The sequence below is a fragment of the Oncorhynchus gorbuscha genome, linkage group LG05 (assembly GCF_021184085.1).
Source record: "Oncorhynchus gorbuscha isolate QuinsamMale2020 ecotype Even-year linkage group LG05, OgorEven_v1.0, whole genome shotgun sequence".
NCBI classification, from domain to species: Eukaryota; Metazoa; Chordata; class Actinopteri; order Salmoniformes; family Salmonidae; genus Oncorhynchus; species Oncorhynchus gorbuscha.
In genome coordinates, this window is record NC_060177.1 from 94,257,510 (window position 1) to 94,279,288 (window position 21,779).

At 46.7% G+C, this 21,779-nt stretch overlaps 1 protein-coding gene across 1 annotated transcript in view; it reads right to left on the minus strand.

Moving 5' to 3' along the window:
• LOC124035327 (Golgi phosphoprotein 3-like) overlaps nt 1-18,652 on the minus strand; it is a 30,533-nt gene extending 11,881 nt beyond the window's left edge. The window contains exons 1-3 of the mRNA XM_046348798.1: nt 18,120-18,652; nt 10,566-10,697; nt 2,096-2,210 (exon numbers count right to left, since the gene is read on the minus strand). Of these exons, the coding sequence (XP_046204754.1) occupies nt 2,096-2,210; nt 10,566-10,697; nt 18,120-18,341 (469 nt within the window). The 5' untranslated portion in view covers nt 18,342-18,652. The remainder of the gene's footprint in view (nt 1-2,095; nt 2,211-10,565; nt 10,698-18,119) is intronic.
• Nucleotides 18,653-21,779: the final 3,127 nt, after the last annotated feature.

Here is a 21,779-nt window from a genome sequence, read left to right on the forward strand (position 1 = left end):
TGTCTATAAGCCAGGTGCCTACCGGTACATTGAAACATGTCTATAAGCCAGGTGCCTACCGGTACATTGAAACATGTCTATAAGCCAGGTGCCTACCGGTACATTGAAACATGTCTATAAGCCAGGTGCCTACCGGTACATTGAAACATGTCTATAAGCCAGGTGCCTACCGGTACATTGAAACAAATTAACTTTACTCAGCCTTTAAACCAAACACGGCTTGTAACAAAAATGTAAAAAATAGCAGTAAACAGTAGCCTACCAAGAAAGTCATTGGTCACAATCTTCCTCCTCCTGTGCCCTGAAACCACTGAAGTCATCTCCTTCGGTGTCGGAGTTGAAACCACTGAAGTCATCTCCTTCGGTGTCGGGGTTGAAACCACTGAAGTCATCTCCTTCGGTGTCGGAGTTGAAACCACTGAAGTCCTCTCCTTCGGTGTCAGAGTTGAATAGCCTCAGAATTGCTTCATCCGATGTTGGATCGCAGCCCTCTTCAACAGGCAGCAGTCCAGCCGCCTCTTCAACAGGCAGCAGTCCAGCCGCCCCTTCAACACGCAGCAGTCCAGCCGCCCCTTCAACACGCAGCAGTCCAGCCGCCCCTTCAACACGCAGCAGTCCAGCCTTTCCAAACCCGTTGATGATAGTGGATTTTTTGACAATGCTCCGCGCTGTCAGCAGCTCTATTTCCTTTTCCGACAGCCAGATCGATCGCCTTCAACTTGCCAGCTGCATCATATGCATTTCTCCGTGTCTTTGCCGTGATGAGGGTGAAAAATGACTACCGTAATCAGAATGATGGGAAGTTTGAGCGCGCTCGATTTACGGCACATTGTGTGACGGTGCTCAGTTTTTTTTGGCGGCATGAATCTTGTGAAAGTGGGAAAAATCCATAAATTAGCCGTGTCATTGTATAAACCGCGAGGTTCAAAGCGTGGGAATAAAGTAGCGGCTTATAGTCCGGAAATTACGGTACATAGTTCTCAATCTGCTTAACATGAAATCTAATACAATTACTCTTCTACATATGTAAATAACTAGAAAGACAATATATTTAGATACAGCTCAATGAATTAACTGTAAACACTAACTCTGTAACCCAATAAAGTTACAACAAAAATATGTATATAATGATATATTTCTTGGCTGAGACCACTCTGTTAGTAGTGTCTGGTGGCTGAGACCACTCTGTTAGTAGTGTCTGGTGGCTGAGACCACTCTGTTAGTAGTGAACCTCTGTCTGGTGGCTGAGACCACTCTGTTAGTAGTGTCTGGTGGCTGAGACCACTCTGTTAGTAGTGTCTGGTGGCTGAGACCACTCTGTTAGTAGTGGCTGGTGGCTGAGACCACTCTGTTAGTAGTGTCTGGTGGCTGAGACCACTCTGTTAGTAGTGAACCTCTGTCTGGTGGCTGAGACCACTCTGTTAGTAGTGAATCTCTGTCTGGTGGCTGAGACCACTCTGTTAGTAGTGAACCTGTCTGGTGGCTGAGACCACTCTGTTAGTAGTGAACCTCTGTCTGGTGGCTGAGACCACTCTGTTAGTAGTGAATCTCTGTCTGGTGGCTGAGACCACTCTGTTAGTAGTGAACCTCTGTCTGGTGGCTGAGACCACTCTGTTAGTAGTGAATCTCTGTCTGGTGGCTGAGACCACTCTGTTAGTAGTGAATCTCTGTCTGGTGGCTGAGACCACTCTGTTAGTAGTGAACCTCTGTCTGGTGGCTGAGACCACTCTGTTAGTAGTGAACCTCTGTCTGGTGGCTGAGACCACTCTGTTAGTAGTGAACCTCTGTCTGGTGGCTGAGACCACTCTGTTAGTAGTGAATCTCTGTCTGGTGGCTGAGACCACTCTGTTAGTAGTGAACCTCTGTCTGGTGGCTGAGACCACTCTGTTAGTAGTGTCTGGTGGCTGAGACCACTCTGTTAGTAGTGTCTGGTGGCTGAGACCACTCTGTTAGTAGTGTCTGGTGGCTGAGACCACTCTGTTAGTAGTGTCTGGTGGCTGAGACCACTCTGTTAGTAGTGAACCTCTGTCTGGTGGCTGAGACCACTCTGTTAGTAGTGAACCTCTATGTTAAAGTGTGGTTCTAACACACTCACCGCTGAGCAGCTCAATCCAGCTCTGCACCGTCTCTGGGGGCTGGGTCTCCTTCACGTGTTTGAGAGCCTCGTCCAATAGCACGTCCCCTGTCGGAGCATCTGACTTACAGATCACCTAGGATACAATAGAACCACAAAGTCAGAATCAGAATCCCACTAGGGTATATGTTACACAACGTCTACTGAATAGAACTCAACAACCCGGTCGCATTCACAGGTAGTATCACATTTTCATTTCATTACAGTACAACGGTTTGATTTGTTTGATCGTAGCTAGCTACATAGCTAGCTACATAGCCGTCTTTGTATCAAAGATAATTGTGTAGTCTAGAGCGATTTTCTAGGTTAGCTAGCCAGCTATTGTCGTTCTTTTAACGCAACGTAAACAACACTACTAGCTAGCCAGCTAGCCCCCGAATAGCAGCACTGCAGAAACTATTACACTCAACGGAACGACTTGATTAGTGTAGTGTCAACAACGCACCCACTGCCAGCTAGCCTACTTCAGCAGTACTGTATCATTTTTAATCATTTTAGTCAATAAGATTCTTGCTACGTAGCTTAACTTTCTGAACATTCGAGACGTGTAGTCCACTTGTCATTCCAATCTCCTTTGCATTAGCATAGCCTCTTCTGTAGCCTGTCAACTATGTGTCTGTTTATCCCTGTACTCTCCTCTCTGCACAGACCATACAAACGCTCCACACCGCGTGGCCGCGGCCACCCTAATCTGGTGGTCCCAGCGCGCACGACCCACGTGGAGTTCCAGGTCTCCGGTAGCCTCTGGAACTGCCGACAAGGCAGAGTTCATCTCAGCCTATGCCTCCCTCCAGTCCCTCGACTTCTTGGCACTAACGGAAACATGGATCACCACAGACAACACTGCTACTCCTACTGCTCTCTCTTCGTCCGCCCACGTGTTCTCGCACACCCCGAGAGCTTCTGGTCAGCGGGGTGGTGGCACCGGGATCCTCATCTCTCCCAAGTGGTCATTCTCTCTTTCTCCCCTTACCCATCTGTCTATCGCCTCCTTTGAATTCCATGCTGTCACAGTTACCAGCCCTTTCAAGCTTAACATCCTTATCATTTATCGCCCTCCAGGTTCCCTCGGAGAGTTCATCAATGAGCTTGATGCCTTGATAAGCTCCTTTCCTGAGGACGGCTCACCTCTCACAGTTCTGGGCGACTTTAACCTCCCCACGTCTACCTTTGACTCATTCCTCTCTGCCTCCTTCTTTCCAATCCTCTCCTCTTTTGACCTCACCCTCTCACCTTCCCCCCCTACTCACAAGGCAGGCAATACGCTCGACCTCATCTTTACTAGATGCTGTTCTTCCACTAACCTCATTGCAACTCCCCTCCAAGTCTCCGACCACTACCTTGTATCCTTTTCCCTCTCGCTCTCATCCAACACCTCCCACACTGCCCCTACTCGGATGGTATCGCGCCGTCCCAACCTTCGCTCTCTCTCCCCCGCTACTCTCTCCTCTTCCATCCTATCATCTCTTCCCTCCGCTCAAACCTTCTCCAACCTATCTCCTGATTCTGCCTCCTCAACCCTCCTCTCCACCCTCTCTGCATCCTTTGACTCTCTATGTCCCCTATCCTCCAGGCCGGCTCGGTCCTCCCCTCCCGCTCCGTGGCTCGATGACTCATTGCGAGCTCACAGAACAGGGCTCCGGGCAGCCGAGCGGAAATGGAGGAAAACTCGCCTCCCTGCGGACCTGGCATCCTTTCACTCCCTCCTCTCTACATTTTCCTCCTCGGTCTCTGCTGCTAAAGCCACTTTCTACCACGCTAAATTCCAAGCATCTGCCTCTAACCCTAGGAAGCTCTTTGCCACCTTCTCCTCCCTCCTGAATCTCCCCCCCCTCCTCCCTCTCTGCAGACGACTTCGTCAACCATTTTGAAAAGAAGGTCGACGACATCCGATCCTCGTTTGCTAAGTCAAACGACACAGCTGGCTCTGCTCACACTGCCCTACCCTGTGCTCTGACCTCTTTCTCCCCTCTCTCTCCAGATGAAATCTCGCGTCTTGTGACGGCCGGCCGCCCAACAACCTGCCCGCTTGACCCTATCCCCTCCCCTCTTCTCCAGACCATTTCCGGAGACCTTCTCCCTTACCTCACCTCGCTCATCAACTCATCCCTGACCGCTGGCTACGTCCCTTCCGTCTTCAAGAGAGCGAGAGTTGCACCCCTTCTGAAAAAACCTACACTCGATCCCTCCGATGTCAACAATTACAGACCAGTATCCCTTCTTTCTTTTCTCTCCAAAACTCTTGAACGTGCCGTCCTTGGCCAGCTCTCCCGCTATCTCTCTCTGAATTACCTTCTTGATCCAAATCAGTCAGGTTTCAAGACTAGTCATTCAACTGAGACTGCTCTCCTCTGTATCACGGAGGCGCTCCGCACTGCTAAAGCTAACTCTCTCTCCTCTGCTCTCATCCTTCTAGATCTATAGGCTGCCTTCGATACTGTGAACCATCAGATCCTCCTCTCCACCCTCTCCGAGTTGGTCATCTCCGGCGCGGCCCACGCTTGGATTGCGTCCTACCTGACAGGTCGCTCCTACCAGGTGGCGTGGCGAGAATCTGTCTCCTCACCACGCGCTCTCACCACTGGTGTCCCCCAGGGCTCTGTTCTAGGCCCTCTCCTATTCTCGCTATACACCAAGTCACTTGGCTCTGTCATAACCTCACATGGTCTCTCCTATCATTGCTATGCAGACGACACACAACTAATCTTCTCCTTTCCCCCTTCTGATGACCAGGTGGCGAATCGCATCTCTGCATGTCTGGCAGACATATCAGTGTGGATGACGGATCACCACCTCAAGCTGAACCTCGGCAAGACGGAGCTGCTCTTCCTCCCGGGGAAGGACTGCCCGTTCCATGATCTCGCCATCACGGTTGACAACTCCATTGTGTCCTCCTCCCAGAGCGCTAAGAACCTTGGTGTGATCCTGGACAACACCCTGTCGTTCTCAACCAACATCAAGACGGTGGCCCGTTCCTGTAGGTTCATGCTCTACAACATCCGCAGAGTATGACCCTGCCTCACACAGGAAGCGGCGCAGGTCCTAATCCAGGCACTTGTCATCTCCCGTCTGGATTACTGCAACTCGCTGTTGGCTGGGCTCCCTGCCTGTGCCATTAAACCCCTTCAACTCATCCAGAACGCCGCAGCCCGTCTGGTGTTCAACCTTCCCAAGTTCTCTCACGTCACCCCGCTCCTCCGTTCTCTCCACTGGCTTCCAGTTGAAGCTCGCATCCGCTACAAGACCATGGTGCTTGCCTACGGAGCTGTGAGGGGAACGGCACCTCAGTACCTCCAGGCACTGATCAGGCACTACACCCAAACAAGGGCACTGCGTTCATCCACCTCTGGCCTGCTCGCCTCCCTACCACTGAGGAAGTACAGCTCCCGCTCAGCCAAGTCAAAACTGTTCGCTGCTCTGGCCCCCCAATGGTGGAACAAACTCCCTCACGACGCCAGGACAGCGGAGTCAATCACCACCTTCCGGAGACACCTGAAACCCCACCTCTTTAAGGAATACTTAGGATAGGATAAGTATTCCCTCTCACCCCCCCCCTTTAAGATTTAGATGCACTATTGTAAAGTGACTGTTCCACTGGATGTCATAAGGTGAATGCACCAATTTGTAAGTCGCTCTGGATAAGAGCGTCTGCTAAATGACTTAATTGTAATGTAAAATGTAGGGTATAAGCTACATACAGTCAGAATCAGAATCCAACTAGGGTATAGGCTACATACAGTCAGAATCCAACTAGGGTATAGGCTACATACAGTCAGAATCCCACTAGGGTATAGGCTACATACAGTCAGAATCCAACTAGGGTATAGGCTACATACAGTCAGAATCCAACTAGGGTATAGGCTACATACAGTCAGAATCAGAATCCAACTAGGGTATAGGCTACATACAGTCAGAATCAGAATCCAACTAGGGTATAGGCTACATACAGTCAGAATCCAACTAGGGTATAGGCTATATACAGTCAGAATCAGAATCCAACTAGGGTATAGGCTACATACAGTCAGAATCAGAATCCAACTAGGGTAGAGGCTATATACAGTCAGAATCCAACTAGGGTATAGGCTACATACAGTCAGAATCAGAATCCCACTAGGGTATAGGCTACATACAGTCAGAATCAGAATCCCACTAGGGTATAGGCTACATACAGTCAGAATCAGAATCCCACTAGGGTATAGGTACATACAGTCAGAATCAGAATCCAACTAGGGTATAGGCTACATACAGTCAGAATCCAACTAGGGTATAGGCTACATACAGTCAGAATCCAACTAGGGTATAGGCTATATACAGTCAGAATCCCACTAGGGTATAGGCTACATACAGTCAGAATCCAACTAGGGTATAGGCTACATACAGTCAGAATCAGAATCCAACTAGGGTATAGGCTACATACAGTCAGAATCCAACTAGGGTATAGGCTATATACAGTCAGAATCAGAATCCCACTAGGGTATAGGCTACATACAGTCAGAATCAGAATCCAACTAGGGTAGAGGCTATATACAGTCAGAATCCAACTAGGGTATAGGCTACATACAGTCAGAATCCGAATCCCACTAGGGTATAGGCTACATACAGTCAGAATCAGAATCCCACTAGGGTATAGGCTACATACAGTCAGAATCAGAATCCCACTAGGGTATAGGCTACATACAGTCAGAATCCGAATCCCACTAGGGTATAGGCTACATACAGTCAGAATCCAACTAGGGTATAGGCTACATACAGTCAGAATCCAACTAGGGTATAGGCTACATACAGTCAGAATCCAACTAGGGAATAGGCTACATACAGTCAGAATCCAACTAGGGAATAGGCTACATACAGTCAGAATCAGAATCCAACTAGGGTATAGGCTACATACAGTCAGAATCCAACTAGGGTATAGGCTACATACAGTCAGAATCCAACTAGGGTATAGGCTACATACAGTCAGAATCCACCTAGGGTATAGGCTACATACAGTCAGAATCGCACTAGGGTATAGGCTACATACAGTCAGAATCCAACTAGGGTATAGGCTACATACAGTCAGAATCAGAATCCAACTAGGGTATAGGTTGCATACAGTCAGAATCCAACTAGGGTATAGGCTACATACAGTCAGAATCCAACTAGGGTATAGGCTACATACAGTCAGAATCCAACTAGGGTATAGGCTACATACAGTCAGAATCCAACTAGGGAATAGGCTACATACAGTCAGAATCCAACTAGGGAATAGGCTACATACAGTCAGAATCAGAATCCAACTAGGGTATAGGCTACATACAGTCAGAATCCAACTAGGGTATAGGCTACATACAGTCAGAATCCAACTAGGGTATAGGCTACATACAGTCAGAATCCACCTAGGGTATAGGCTACATACAGTCAGAATCGCACTAGGGTATAGGCTACATACAGTCAGAATCCAACTAGGGAATAGGCTACATACAGTCAGAATCAGAATCCAACTAGGGTATAGGCTACATACAGTCAGAATCCAACTAGGGTATAGGCTACATACAGTCAGAATCCAACTAGGGTATAGGCTACATACAGTCAGAATCAGAATCCAACTAGGGTATAGGTTGCATACAGTCAGAATCCAACTAGGGTATAGGCTACATACAGTCAGAATCCAACTAGGGTATAGGCTACATACAGTCAGAATCAGAATCCAACTAGGGTATAGGTTGCATACAGTCAGAATCCAACTAGGGTATAGGCTACATACAGTCAGAATCAGAATCCAACTAGGGTATAGGCTACATACAGTCAGAATCCAACTAGGGTATAGGCAACATTCAGTCAGAATCAGAATCCAACTAGGGTATAGGCTACATACAGTCAGAATCCAACTAGGGTATAGGCTACATACAGTCAGAATCCAACTAGGGTATAGGCTACATACAGTCAGAATCCAACTAGGGTATAGGCTACATACAGTCAGAATCAGAATCCAACTAGGGTATAGGCTACATACAGTCAGAATCCAACTAGGGTATAGGCAACATTCAGTCAGAATCAGAATCCAACTAGGGTATAGGCTACATACAGTCAGAATCCAACTAGGGTATAGGCTACATACAGTCAGAATCAGAATCCAACTAGGGTATAGGCTACATACAGTCAGAATCCCACTAGGGTATAGGCTACATACAGTCAGAATCCAACTAGGGTATAGGCTACATACAGTCAGAATCAGAATCCAACTAGGGTATAGGCTACATACAGTCAGAATCAGAATCCAACTAGGGTATAGGCTACATACAGTCAGAATCAGAATCCAACTAGGGTATAGGCTACATACAGTCAGAATCAGAATCCCACTAGGGTATAGGCTACATACAGTCAGAATCAGAATCCCACTAGGGTATAGGCTACATACAGTCAGAATCAGAATCCAACTAGGGTATAGGCTACATACAGTCAGAATCCAACTAGGGTATAGGCTACATACAGTCAGAATCAGAATCCAACTAGGGTATAGGCTACATACAGTCAGAATCCAACTAGGGTATAGGCTACATACAGTCAGAATCAGAATCCAACTAGGGTATAGGCTACATACAGTCAGAATCCAACTAGGGTATAGGCTATATACAGTCAGAATCAGAATCCAACTAGGGTATAGGCTACATACAGTCAGAATCAGAATCCAACTAGGGTATAGGCTACATACAGTCAGAATCCAACTAGGGTATAGGCTACATACAGTCAGAATCAGAATCCCACTAGGGTATAGGCTACATAGTCAGAATCCACCTAGGGTATAGGCTACATAGTCAGAATCCCACTAGGGTATAGGCTACATAGTCAGAATCGCACTAGGGTATAGGCTACATAGTCAGAATCCCACTAGGGTATAGGCTACATAGTCAGAATCCCACTTGGGTATAGGCTACATAGTCAGAATCCCACTAGGGTATAGGCTACATAGTCAGAATCCCACTAGGGTATAGGCTACATAGTCAGAATCCCACTAGGGTATAGGCTACATAGTCAGAATCCCACTAGGGTATAGGCTACATAGTCAGAATCCCACTTGGGTATAGGCTACATAGTCAGAATCCCACTAGGGTATAGGCTACATAGTCAGAATCCCACTAGGGTATAGGCTACATAGTCAGAATCCCACTAGGGTATAGGCTATATACAGTCAGAATCCCACTAGGGTATAGGCTACATAGTCAGAATCAGAATCCCACTAGGGTAAAGGCTACATAGTCAGAATCCCACTTGGGTATAGGCTACAAACAAACAGTCAGAATCAGAACACAACGATAATGTTACAGGTGTAAGATGGCACAGTGCCGCCATCTGTTGGTAAATGTTAATTACTGCAACTCCAGTGTTTATAATCGATGTGCTTGAGATACCCGGATGTATTGTAATGTATTGTCCTGAACAAGACTGGTTACTCGTATCAATGCCTCTGTCTCGTCCTTTAACATTCAAACAGAGACTGCCATGTGATGGCTTCCAGACCACCTGCAGACAACTTCAGTTGTCTAAAATGTTCCACTGGAAATGTGTCTTCTGCTCTGCTCTCCACCTCCCAGCCCAAGGTGTCCTCGGAGCTGGTAGGGGTGTCCGCGGTGCTGGTAGGGGTGTCCGTGGCCGTGGTAGGGGTGCCCGTGGCCGTGGTAGGGGTGTCCGCGGTGCTGGTAGGGGTGTCCGCGGTGCTGGTAGGGGTGTCCGCGGTGCTGGTAGGGGTGTCCGCGGTGCTGGTAGGGGTGTCCGCTGAGCTGGTAGGGGTGTCCGCTGAGCTGGTAGGGGTGTCCGCGGTGCTGGTAGGAGTGTTTATTTCTCCATCTCATCCAGCATAATGTCCTTTATCTCTCCATCTCATCCAGCATAATGTCCTTTATTTCTCCATCTCATCCAGCATAATGTCCTTTATTTCTCCATCTCATCCAGCATAATGTCCTTTATTTCTCCATCTCATCCAGCATAATGTCCTTTATTTCTCCATCTCATCCAGCATAATGTCCTTTATTTCTCCATCTCATCCAGCATAATGTCCTTTATCTCTCCATCTCATCCAGCATAATGTCCTTTATCTCCCCATCTCATCCAGCATAATGTCCTTTATCTCTCCATCTCATCCAGCATAATGTCCTTTATCTCCTCATCTCATCCAGCATAATGTCCTTTATCTCCTCATCTCATCCAGCATAATGTCCTTTATATTTCTCCATCTCATCCAGCATAATGTCCTTTATATTTCTCCATCTCATCCAGCATAATGTCCTTTATTTCTCCATCTCATCCAGCATAATGTGGCATTATTTTGTTTGCGCAACACAGGAGTGTTGTAAATGTCATGTAATCCGACTATAGATAAGGATGTGCCACACACACACACACACACACACACACACACACACACACACACACACACACACACAGGATCCCCTACCTTCCTGGCGAGCAGGCTTTTCCTCCTCATGCCACAGGTCTCCAGCTGTAGTCGTCCTCTGATGGCCAGCTCTATGAGCATGCAGCCACGCAGCCCCGACGAGATGCAGTCGTTCCAGAACGACGTGTAGCCCTGAGAGAGGAGGACAGGGGGTGAGTGTGTGTGTGTGTGTGTGAGCATACAGCCATAGAGCCCCGATGAACGACGTGTAACCCTGAGAGAGGAGGACAGGGATGTGTGTGTGTGTGTGTGTGTGTGTGTGTGTGTGTGTGTGTGTGTGTGTGTGTGTGTGTGTGTGTGTGTGTGTGTGTGTGTGTGTGTGTGTGTGTGTGTGTGTGTGTGTGTACAGCCACAGAGCCCCGATGAACGATGTATATATGTAACCCTCAGAGAGAGAACAGTGCGTACACTAGCTACATACACTAGCTACCTACACTAGCTACCTACACTAGCTACCTACACTAGCTACCTACACTAGCTACATACACTAGCTACCTACACTAGCTACCTACACTAGCTACCTACACTAGCTACATACACAAACTCCCTAACTAGCTACATACACTAGCTACCTACACTAGCTACATACACTAGCTACATACACAAACTCCCTAACTAGCTACATACACTAGCTACCTACACTAGCTACATACACTAGCTACATACACAAACTCCCTAACTAGCTACATACACTAGCTACATAATAATAACAATAATATATGCCATTTAGCAGACTGAGCTACAGAACACGAGCTACATACACGAGCTACATACACTAGCTGCGTACACTAGCTGCGTACACGAGCTACGTACACGAGCTACGTACACGAGCTACGTACATGAGCTGCGTACACTAGCTGCGTACACGAGCTGCGTACACGAGCTACGTACACGAGCTACGTACACGAGCTACGTACACGAGCTACGTACACGAGCTACGTACACGAGCGTGTGTGTGTGTGTGTGTGTGTGTGTACAGCCACAGAGCCCCGATGAACGATGTATATATGTAACCCTCAGAGAGAGAACAGTGCGTACACTAGCTACATACACTAGCTACATACACTAGCTACATACACTAGCTACATACACAAACTCCCTAACTAGCTACATACACTAGCTACATACACTAGCAACATACACAAACTCCCTAACTAGCTACATACACTAGCTACATACACTAGCTACATACACTAGCTACATACACTAGCTACATACACTAGCTACATACACTAGCTATATTCTAGAGGAGGACATACACTAGCCCTGTCGCAAAGACAAGCGGACAGGGAGCACAGTCGCTACAAGGTTGGTTCAATTAGTGTCCCCTTGCCTGATCCGAATGTATGTAGCTACCTACACTAGCTACATACACTAGCTACATACACTAGCTACCTACACTAGCTACATACACTAGCTACATACACAAACTCCCTAACTAGCTACATACACTAGCTACCTACACTAGCTACATACACTAGCTACATAATAATAATAATAATATATGCCATTTAGCAGACGCTTTTATCCAAAGCGACTTACAGTCATGTGTGCATACATTCTACGTATGGGTGGTCCCGGGAATTGAACCCACTACCCTGGCGTTACAAGCGCCATGCTCTACCAACTGAGCTACAGAACACGAGCTACATACACGAGCTACATACACGAGCTACATACACTAGCTGCGTACACTAGCTGCGTACACTAGCTGCGTACACGAGCTGCGTACACGAGCTGCGTACACGAGCTGCGTACACGAGCTGCGTACACGAGCTACGTACACGAGCTACGTACACGAGCTACGTACACGAGCTACGTACACGAGCTACGTACACGAGCTACGTACACGAGCTACGTACACGAGCTACATACACGAGCTACATACACGAGCTACATACACGAGCTACATACACAAACTCCCTAACTAGCTACATACACTAGCTACATACACTAGCTACATACACTAGCTACATACACAAGCTACATACACAAGCTACATACACGAGCTACATACACGAGCTACATACACGAGCTACATACACTAGCTATATTCTAGAGGAGGACCTGTAGCCCTGTCGCAAAGACAAGCGGACAGGGAGCACAGTCGCTACAAGGTTGGTTCAATTAGTGTCCCCTTGCCTGATCCGAATGTAACGGATGTGAAACGGCTAGCTTAGTTAGCGGTGGTGCTTGTGTAACGGATGTGAAACGGCTAGCTTAGTTAGCGGTGGTGCTGGTGTAACGGATGTGAAACGGCTAGCTTAGTTAGCGGTGGTGCTGGTGTAACGGATGTGAAACGGCTAGCTTAGTTAGCGGTGGTGCTGGTGTAACGGATGTGAAACGGCTAGCTTAGTTAGCGGTGGTGCAGCGCTAAATAGCGTTTCAATCGGTGACGTCACTTGCTCTGAGAGTATGGGCGAGGGGACGGTCTAAAGTCATACAGTATATACCTACTTGTAAATGTTCGTGTAACAGTATACAGGGGTATTAGGAAATAGCCATGGGCTGGTTTTTCCAATACTGTTGAAACTATTTCTTATTCGTTTTTTCCAAAACATTTAAATATTTGTAGCTACTTTTTTAAGTGAATACCTGCAGTCCACTTGTGCAATACGTTCGGAGATAAAGCAGACGTTCTTCATTATGAAGCTTACTGTCGTTCTCCAGAACAGTTGAGCCAGTCACATTATGAGGCTTACTGTCGTTCTCCAGAACAGTTGAGCCAGTCACATTATGAGGCTTACTGTCGTTCTCCAGAACAGTTGAGCCAGTCACATTATGAGGCTTACTGTCGTTCTCCAGAACAGTTGAGCCAGTCACATTATGAGGCTTACTGTCGTTCTCCAGAACAGTTGAACCAGTCACATTATAAGGCTTACTGTCGTTCTCCAGAACAGTTGAGCCAGTCACATTATGAGGCTTACTGTCGTTCTCCAGAACAGTTGAGCCAGTCACATTATGAGGCTTACTGTCGTTCTTAATTTCCTGAAGTAACAGCCTTGCTATGCCACAGAGAGGTACGGCGATGTCATTTCCTGAAGTAACAGCCTTGCTATGCCACAGAGAGGTACGGCGATGTAATTTCCTGAAGTAACAGCCTTGCTATGCCACAGAGAGGTACGGCGATGTCATTTCCTGAAGTAACAGCCTTGCTATGCCACAGAGAGGTACGGCAATGTCATTTCCTGAAGTAACAGCCTTGCTATGCCACAGAGAGGTACGGCGAACCTTCCTAAAATTCTCTATTGTATTAGAAATAATAGAATCAAAAGAAGATGCTATCCTAGGCCTCCCGGGTGGCGCAGAGACCCTGGGTTCGCGCCCAGGCTCTGTCGCGACCGGGAGGTCCGTGGGGCGACGCACAATTGGCCTAGCGTCGTCCGGGTAAGGGAGGGCTTGGCCGGTAGGGATATCTGTGTCTCATCGTGCACCAGTGACTCCTGTGGCGGGCCGGGCGCAGTGCGCGCTAACCAAGGTTGCCAGGTGCACGGTGTTTCCTCCGACACATTGGTGCGCCTGGCTTCCGGGTTGGATGCGCGCTGTGTTTAAGAAGCAGTGCGGCTTGGTTGGGTTGTGTATCGGAGGACGGCATGACTTTCAACCTTCATCTCTCCCGTACAGGAGTTGTAGCGATGAGACAAGATAGTAGCTACTAAAAACAATTGGACACCACGAAAATTGGGGAGAAAAAAGGGTAAACAACAAAAAATAAGAAGATGCTTGTCTGAGCAGTCCTTCAGTACTTCAGCGCCTTCAGTCCTTCAGCGCCTTCAGCTTCTTCAGCGCCTTCAGCTTCTTCAGCGCCTTCAGCTCCTTCAGCTTCTTCAGCGCCTTCAATCCTTCAGTCCTTCAGTCCTTCAGTCCTTCAATCCTTCAGCGCCTTCAGTCCTTCAATCCTTCAGCGCCTTCAGTCCTTCAGCGCCTTCAGCTCCTTCAGCTCCTTCAGTCCTTAGCTGACTAGTTCTCATATCCATCCATTTTCCTGAAACAGGAGAATGATTCTACATACTCTTAGATTTACACATGATTTACTTCTGTATTCCCCGACAGCATCATGGTTTCAATTCAACATCAAACTAGGAAGCCCATTGGTCTCGGCTTAGGGCGGAACTCAGGGAAACGCAGCATCAACATCAAACTAGGGAGCCCATTGGGCTCGGCTTAGGGCGGAACTCAGGGAAACGCAGCATCAACATCATCTAAGACTACTCTGTCATTAAGGAAAAACAAGATGGTCGACACCGCCACCGATACCCAGCAAAGACAGCTGGTTATCATTCCCTCCCTCTGTGTCGGGGGACTGGAGAATTCAGAGGAGGGGGGTCTGAATGGAGTAAGGAGAGAGGGCTATGGAGTTGATCAGAGCAAAGAGCTGTACTTCACTAACTACCACTCAGCATAGTGCTGAATGAGGCCCTTTAAAATGCAGCGATTTAGGCTATGAGTGTTCTACGGTATTAGAGCTTAGAAAGCGCAAGGGTCAAACAGGCCCCCCCCCCCTTCTCAGTAATTGCAAACAAAGGTTTCTGTACCAAATATTAAGTTCTGCTTTTATGATATATCAAATAGTTATGTCATGCAATAAAATGTAAATGAATTACTTTTAAAAATTCTGGATTTTTGTTTTAGATTGCGTTTCTCACAGTTGAAAAAAAAAGACAGACCTCTACATGCTTTGTAAGTAGGAAAACCTGCAAAATCAGCAGTGTGGGTGGGTGGGGGGGGGCTGAAAAGTCAAAAGTTTTGGGAACCCCTGTGCTAGACAAATGGACTGTGTCCATCTCATGTTAGACTAGTGGGCTGTGTCCATCTCATGTTAGACTAGTGGGCTGTGTCCATCTCATGTTAGACTAGTGGGCTGTGTCCATCTCATGTTAGACTAGTGGGCTGTGTCCATCTCATGTTAGACTAGTGGGCTGTGTCCATCTCATGTTAGACTAGTGGGCTGTGTCCATCTCATGTTAGACTAGTGGGCTGTGTCCATCTCATGTTAGACTAGTGGGCTGTGTCCATCTCATGTTAGACTAGTGGGCTGTGTCCATCTCATGTTAGACTAGTGGGCTGTGTCCATCTCATGTTAGACTAGTGGGCTGTGTCCATCTCATGTTAGACTAGTGGGCTGTGTCCATCTCATGTTAGACTAGTGGGCTGTGTCCATCTCGGGGATGTGTTCATCTCATGCTGCCTGTTAAGACTAGTGGGATGTCTTCAACTCAACACACCTAGTTAAGGAAGCAAGAGTCGCACCACACCAGTACTTCACTGACGAGATGAGACCTACATCCAAAGCTGTTGGACTAATGGACTGTCACCTGTGTGGTCCTTCTGTAGCTCAGTTGGTAGAGCATGGCGCTTGTAACGCCAGGGTAGTGGGTTCGATTCCCGGGACCACCCATACGTAGAATGTATGCACACATGACTGTAAGTCGCTTTGGATAAAAGCGTCTGCTAAATGGCATATTATTTATTTATTGTCACCTGTCAATGGACTGTCACCTGTCAATGGACTGTCACCTGTCAATGGACTGTCACCTGTCAATGGACTGTCACCTGTCAATGCATTGAGCCTCTGGTTCAGATCTTTACCGTGCTCTACTGCAGTGTGTGGGCTCAGCTACAGTCAGAGACACAATCATATGATAGTTGCTCAATAAGATATGTTTCCTAGTATAGGACGGAGTTCAGCGCAGCATTGGGAGGGAGGGGGGGTGTAACTTTGAAATATGCATCACGACACTTCTCTTTCACAGCAGAGCCGCCTCAGCTAGTTACAGCGAGAGATGTCACTCTTTTCTGCCACACTCTGTGATTTATTATATTCAGATGGAAATGCATTTGCTCCAGTGAATCTCATACCCCCAGAGCATCAAGCCTGAAGCATTTCCAGGACACAAATTAAGCCTCGTCCAGAACTAAAATATATAAAATATATGCTCAATGGAGAATCTCCACTGAAAGTATTTCTTAGATCCGGACTTTAGAAGCCATGGAAACTTGGAAATAATGAGAAACATATCCTGACTAAAACAATGACAACAGGAGACCAGAACAAGCATTCAAATTAGAGCAAGTTTGGCAACTTTGATGGGGGCTCACAGGTCTGCATATCCATACCCACACATGTAGTCAGAGCCAGCCCTAAGAAGAACCTCATCAACAGCCCAACGACCCAGTTAGAAGAACCTCATCAACTGCCCAAGGACCCGGTTAGAAGAACCTCATCAACTGCCCAAGGACCCGGTTAGAAGAACCTCATCAACTGCCCAAGGACCCGGTTAGAAGAACCTCATCAACTGCCCAAGGACCCGGTTAGAAGAACCTCATCAACTGCCCAAGGACCCGGTTAGAAGAACCTCATCAACAGCCCAACGACCCGGTTAGAAGAACCTCATTACCAGCCAAAGGACAGGACAGGGACAGGACAGGACAGGACAGGACAGGACAGGACAGGACAGGACAGGACAGGACAGGACAGGACAGGACAGGACAGGACAGGACAGGACAGGACAGGACAGACAGACAGACAGACAGACAGACAGACAGACAGACAGACAGACAGACAGACAGACAGACAGACAGACGGACAGACGGACAGACGGACAGACAGACAGACAGACAGACGGACAGACGGACAGACGGACAGACGGACAGACGGACAGACGGACAGACGGACAGACGGACAGACGGACAGACGGACAGACGGACAGACGGACAGACATAGGGCAAGTCAACAACAAATACACTTTTCTAAATACCTAGAAGGTTCAAGGTTAGCGAAAAGACTGGAAGTAATAACGAGACATATCTAAGAATGGCGAAAAATAACGATATTAACTTCTCTCGCCAGCCAGCCAGTTAACTAACTTCAGTTTACTGGCAAAACAAACTAAAAATATTTTGGGGGGGTAAACAAACCGTGACGTAGATATGCTGCGACAGCTTTACTATTTTCACTGTCAATGTCAGCAGGTCGAGTAACAACTTCCCGAGTGGCAGAATTAACTATCATGCAAATCAGTTCTTGTTGTGACAGCCCATGTGTGTTTATAATGACACCTGGGTCTATTGAAAACGTTTATAGAAACAATACTCTGCTTAGGATACCGCCAAATAATAAGGGTAATTACAATGAGAGTACCCGATTAGCTGTACTTTACACGGGGGCGTGGTGAAATGAAGCCATGCCTCGCCGTGTGTATCTTTAAAAAGGTATCAAGTTAACATCTTATGTTTTATTCATTTTTAAAATATATTTTATTATCGCTGATATTATTAAAGTTCCTTATGCTTCCAAAACCTTGATCATCAAAGTCTCTTTTTGGCGCTAAACTTCCTATCTAAAACCCTTGTCAATGTAGTCAGCAGGTCAATATAAACCTAAATTAGGTAAATCGTTAATACTAGCAATTAATAGCAATAATTATATTGACAGAATATATCGAGGTAACGACCGCTATCGCCTATTAGTACATGTTATTTTGACGTCTTTGAAATAACGTTACCTAACCAGCTAAATATAGTTTTAGTTACAAAATAAATACACAATTATACCTCGCGGTCCTTTAATCCCAAGAGTAGTACTTCTTCCATCAAGGTGAGTCGAGTTTCTTTGGAGTCTCCTTTGTCCGGTTCCTCTTGTTCTTCCCCGCTGCAGCGGCGGCGGGGCTCGAGGTCGTCATCCCCGGACCCTCGGTCGTTGTCGGCGGCAGCCGTACGGGAGGCCTCGGTCCGTCTCTGCACTAGGCCCGAGCTCCGCTGTATCAGGGAAGTCATGTCTACAAGTTCCAACAAGCAACGAAAGGGGAAGGAAAAAACACCCGGCTCGACTCGGTCCCTCACTACCCTGCCGTGATTTTTGAAAACCACTTTAAATTTCCCCCCTCCGATACATACAGCTACGGACTCCCAATTATTTTTTATTTTTTTTTGACGATTATTATTATTTATTTTTTTAAATATCTGGTAAATGACAACTATACCATAACCAATTTAGCGACATATAAGCAATATTTCAGTGTTTCCCTCAGCCTCCACTCTCCCTCCCACCCCACCGTCCACTGGTAGTTTATCCAATATGGCGGTGAGCGATGACGAGAGCAGTGGATGTGGCACTTGAGTTGAGCTTGTTGGCGCGTCCCACAGGTAAAGACAGGGGAGGAGAAAAGTAGGATGTCAATAACGGGACAGATTCCCATTTGGTTGACGACAGTTTTGAACACTTTCAGGTATGATGTTCCTAGGTCAACCTACAGGTATGCCCCTGGCCTGGCACAACAGATATGGGGGCATACCTGAATTCTATTCATTATTCCTGTTCCTAAAATAATTCATTTCACCAGCCACTAGGCCTACACCTATATACCACTATTTCATTAAAATACCCACCCTATTAACTCTGTGTTGTCTGTTCACACTGCTATGCTTTATCTTGGCCAGGTCGCAGTTGCAAATGAGAACTTGTTCTCAACTGGACTACCTGCTTAAATAAAGGTGACATAAATAAAAAAATAAACTCTGCTGCAGTAAAATCTCATACACCCAGGTACTTCTCTGCAGTTTCAACCCTACACTTAATTAAAACCCACCACCTCATTCCACTACTGAACCTATCTGTTCCTGCCCATGCTATTAGCCTACGGGATGCCACCACTCAGCACACCCTGTCACTCTTCTGGAGTCAAATCTGGTATACACCCAAATACTTCTCTGCAGCTGCCACCACAACATCTATTCTCTGTGATTTACTTACTTTCCAGTTTTTGTGGTACAGTTGATAACTATTGCTATGAATGCTAAGAAGCCAACCTTACTGAAGCATAACTCACTCATTACCCTATCCCTCTGTGCTGGCACAAATCCTCTCAGGATCCCCTCACCCTTGACCCATCCTCCTTCACTTTCTTCACTGCCTCAAGATACGACACCCTCTGCACTACTCTGACTATGGCCACTTCAATCTGCCTTTCTTGAACCGGACACTTCTGAACCCCAGCAACATGAGCACCCCGACAATTGACACACACAACTTCATCCACTGAAACAACACAATCCTCTGTCCCATTGCCCTCCGCACACTTCCCACATCTTGGAATTTCCCTCCTACACACTGCTGCTACATGACCATGAACCTACACACTGCTGCAACATAACCATGAACCTACACCCTGCTGCAACATGACCATGAACCTACACCCTGCTGCAACATGACCATGAACCTACACCCTGCTGCAACATGACCATAAACCTACACCCTGCTGCAACATGACCATGAACCTACACCCTGCTGCAACATGACCATGAACCTACATTCTGCTGCAACATGACCATGAACCTACACCCTGCTGCAACATGACCATGAACCTACACCCTGCTGCAACATGACCATGAACCTACACCCTGCTGCAACATGACCATGAACCTACACCCTGCTGCAACATGACCATGAACCTACACCCTGCTGCAACATGACCATGAACCTACACCCTGCTGCAACATGACCATGAACCTACACCCTGCTGCAACATGACCATGAACCTACACCCTGCTGCAACATGACCATGAACCTACACCCTGCTGCAACATGACCATGAACCTACACCCTGCTGCAACATGACCATGAACCTACACCCTGCTGCAACATGACCATGAACCTACACCCTGCTGCAACATGACCATGAACCTACACCCTGCTGCAACATGACCATGAACCTACACCCTGCTGCAACATGACCATGAACCTACACCCTGCTGCAACATGACCATGAACCTACACCCTGCTGCTACAGGACAATGAAACAGCGCAGTGGATTCAGTTCAAAAGCAGGATTTAAAAATAAAATTCACCTTTATTTAACCAGGTAGGCTAGTTGAGAACACCTTTATTTAACCAGGTAGGCCAGTTGAGAACACCTTTATTTAGCAGGAAGGCCAGTTGAGAACACCTTTATTTAACCAGGTAGGCCAGTTGAGAACACCTTTATTTAACCAGGTAGGCCAGTTGAGAACACCTTTATTTAACCAGGTAGGCCAGTTGAGAACACCTTTATTTAACCAGGTAGGCCAGTTGAGAACACCTTTATTTAACCAGGTAGGCCAGTTGAGAACACCTTTATTTAACCAGGTAGGCTAGTTGAGAACACCTTTATTTAACCAGGTAGGCCAGTTGAGAACACCTTTATTTAACCTGGTAGGCTAGTTGAGAACACCTTTATTTAGCAGGAAGGCCAGTTGAGAACACCTTTATTTAACCAGGTAGGCTAGTTGAGAACACCTTTATTTAACCTGGTAGGCCAGTTGAGAACACCTTTATTTAACCAGGTAGGCCAGTTGAGAACACCTTTATTTAACCAGGTAGGCCAGTTGAGAACACCTTTATTTAACCAGGTAGGCTAGTTGAGAACACCTTTATTTAACCAGGTAGGCCAGTTGAGAACACCTTTATTTAACCAGGTAGGCCAGTTGAGAACACCTTTATTTAACCAGGTAGGCCAGTTGAGAACACCTTTATTTAACCAGGTAGGCCAGTTGAGAACACCTTTATTTAACCAGGTAGGCCAGTTGAGAACACCTTTATTTAACCAGGTTGGCTAGTTGAGAACACCTTTATTTAACCAGGTAGGCTAGTTGAGAACACCTTTATTTAACCAGGTAGGCCAGTTGAGAACACCTTTATTTAACCAGGTAGGCCAGTTGAGAACACCTTTATTTAACCAGGTAGGCCAGTTGAGAACACCTTTATTTAACCAGGTAGGCCAGTTGAGAACACCTTTATTTAACCAGGTAGGCCAGTTGAGAACACCTTTATTTAACCAGGTAGGCCAGTTGAGAACACCTTTATTTAACCAGGTAGGCCAGTTGAGAACACCTTCATTTAACCAGGTAGGCCAGTTGAGAACACCTTTATTTAACCAGGTAGGCCAGTTGAGAACAAGTTCTAATTTACAACTGTGACCTGGCCAAGATAAAGCAAAGCAGTTCGACACAAACAACAACACAGAGTTACACATGGAGTAAAACAAACATACAGTCAATAATACAGTAGAAAAATCTATATACAGTGAGTGCAAATGAGGTAAGATAAGGGAGGTAAGGCAATAAATAGGCCATAGTGGAGAAATCATTACAATTTACAGATGGGCTATGTACATCTGATGCTTAAGTTAGTGAGGGATAACTGATATATCCTAATATGACTTTGTCTGATAGAGACTC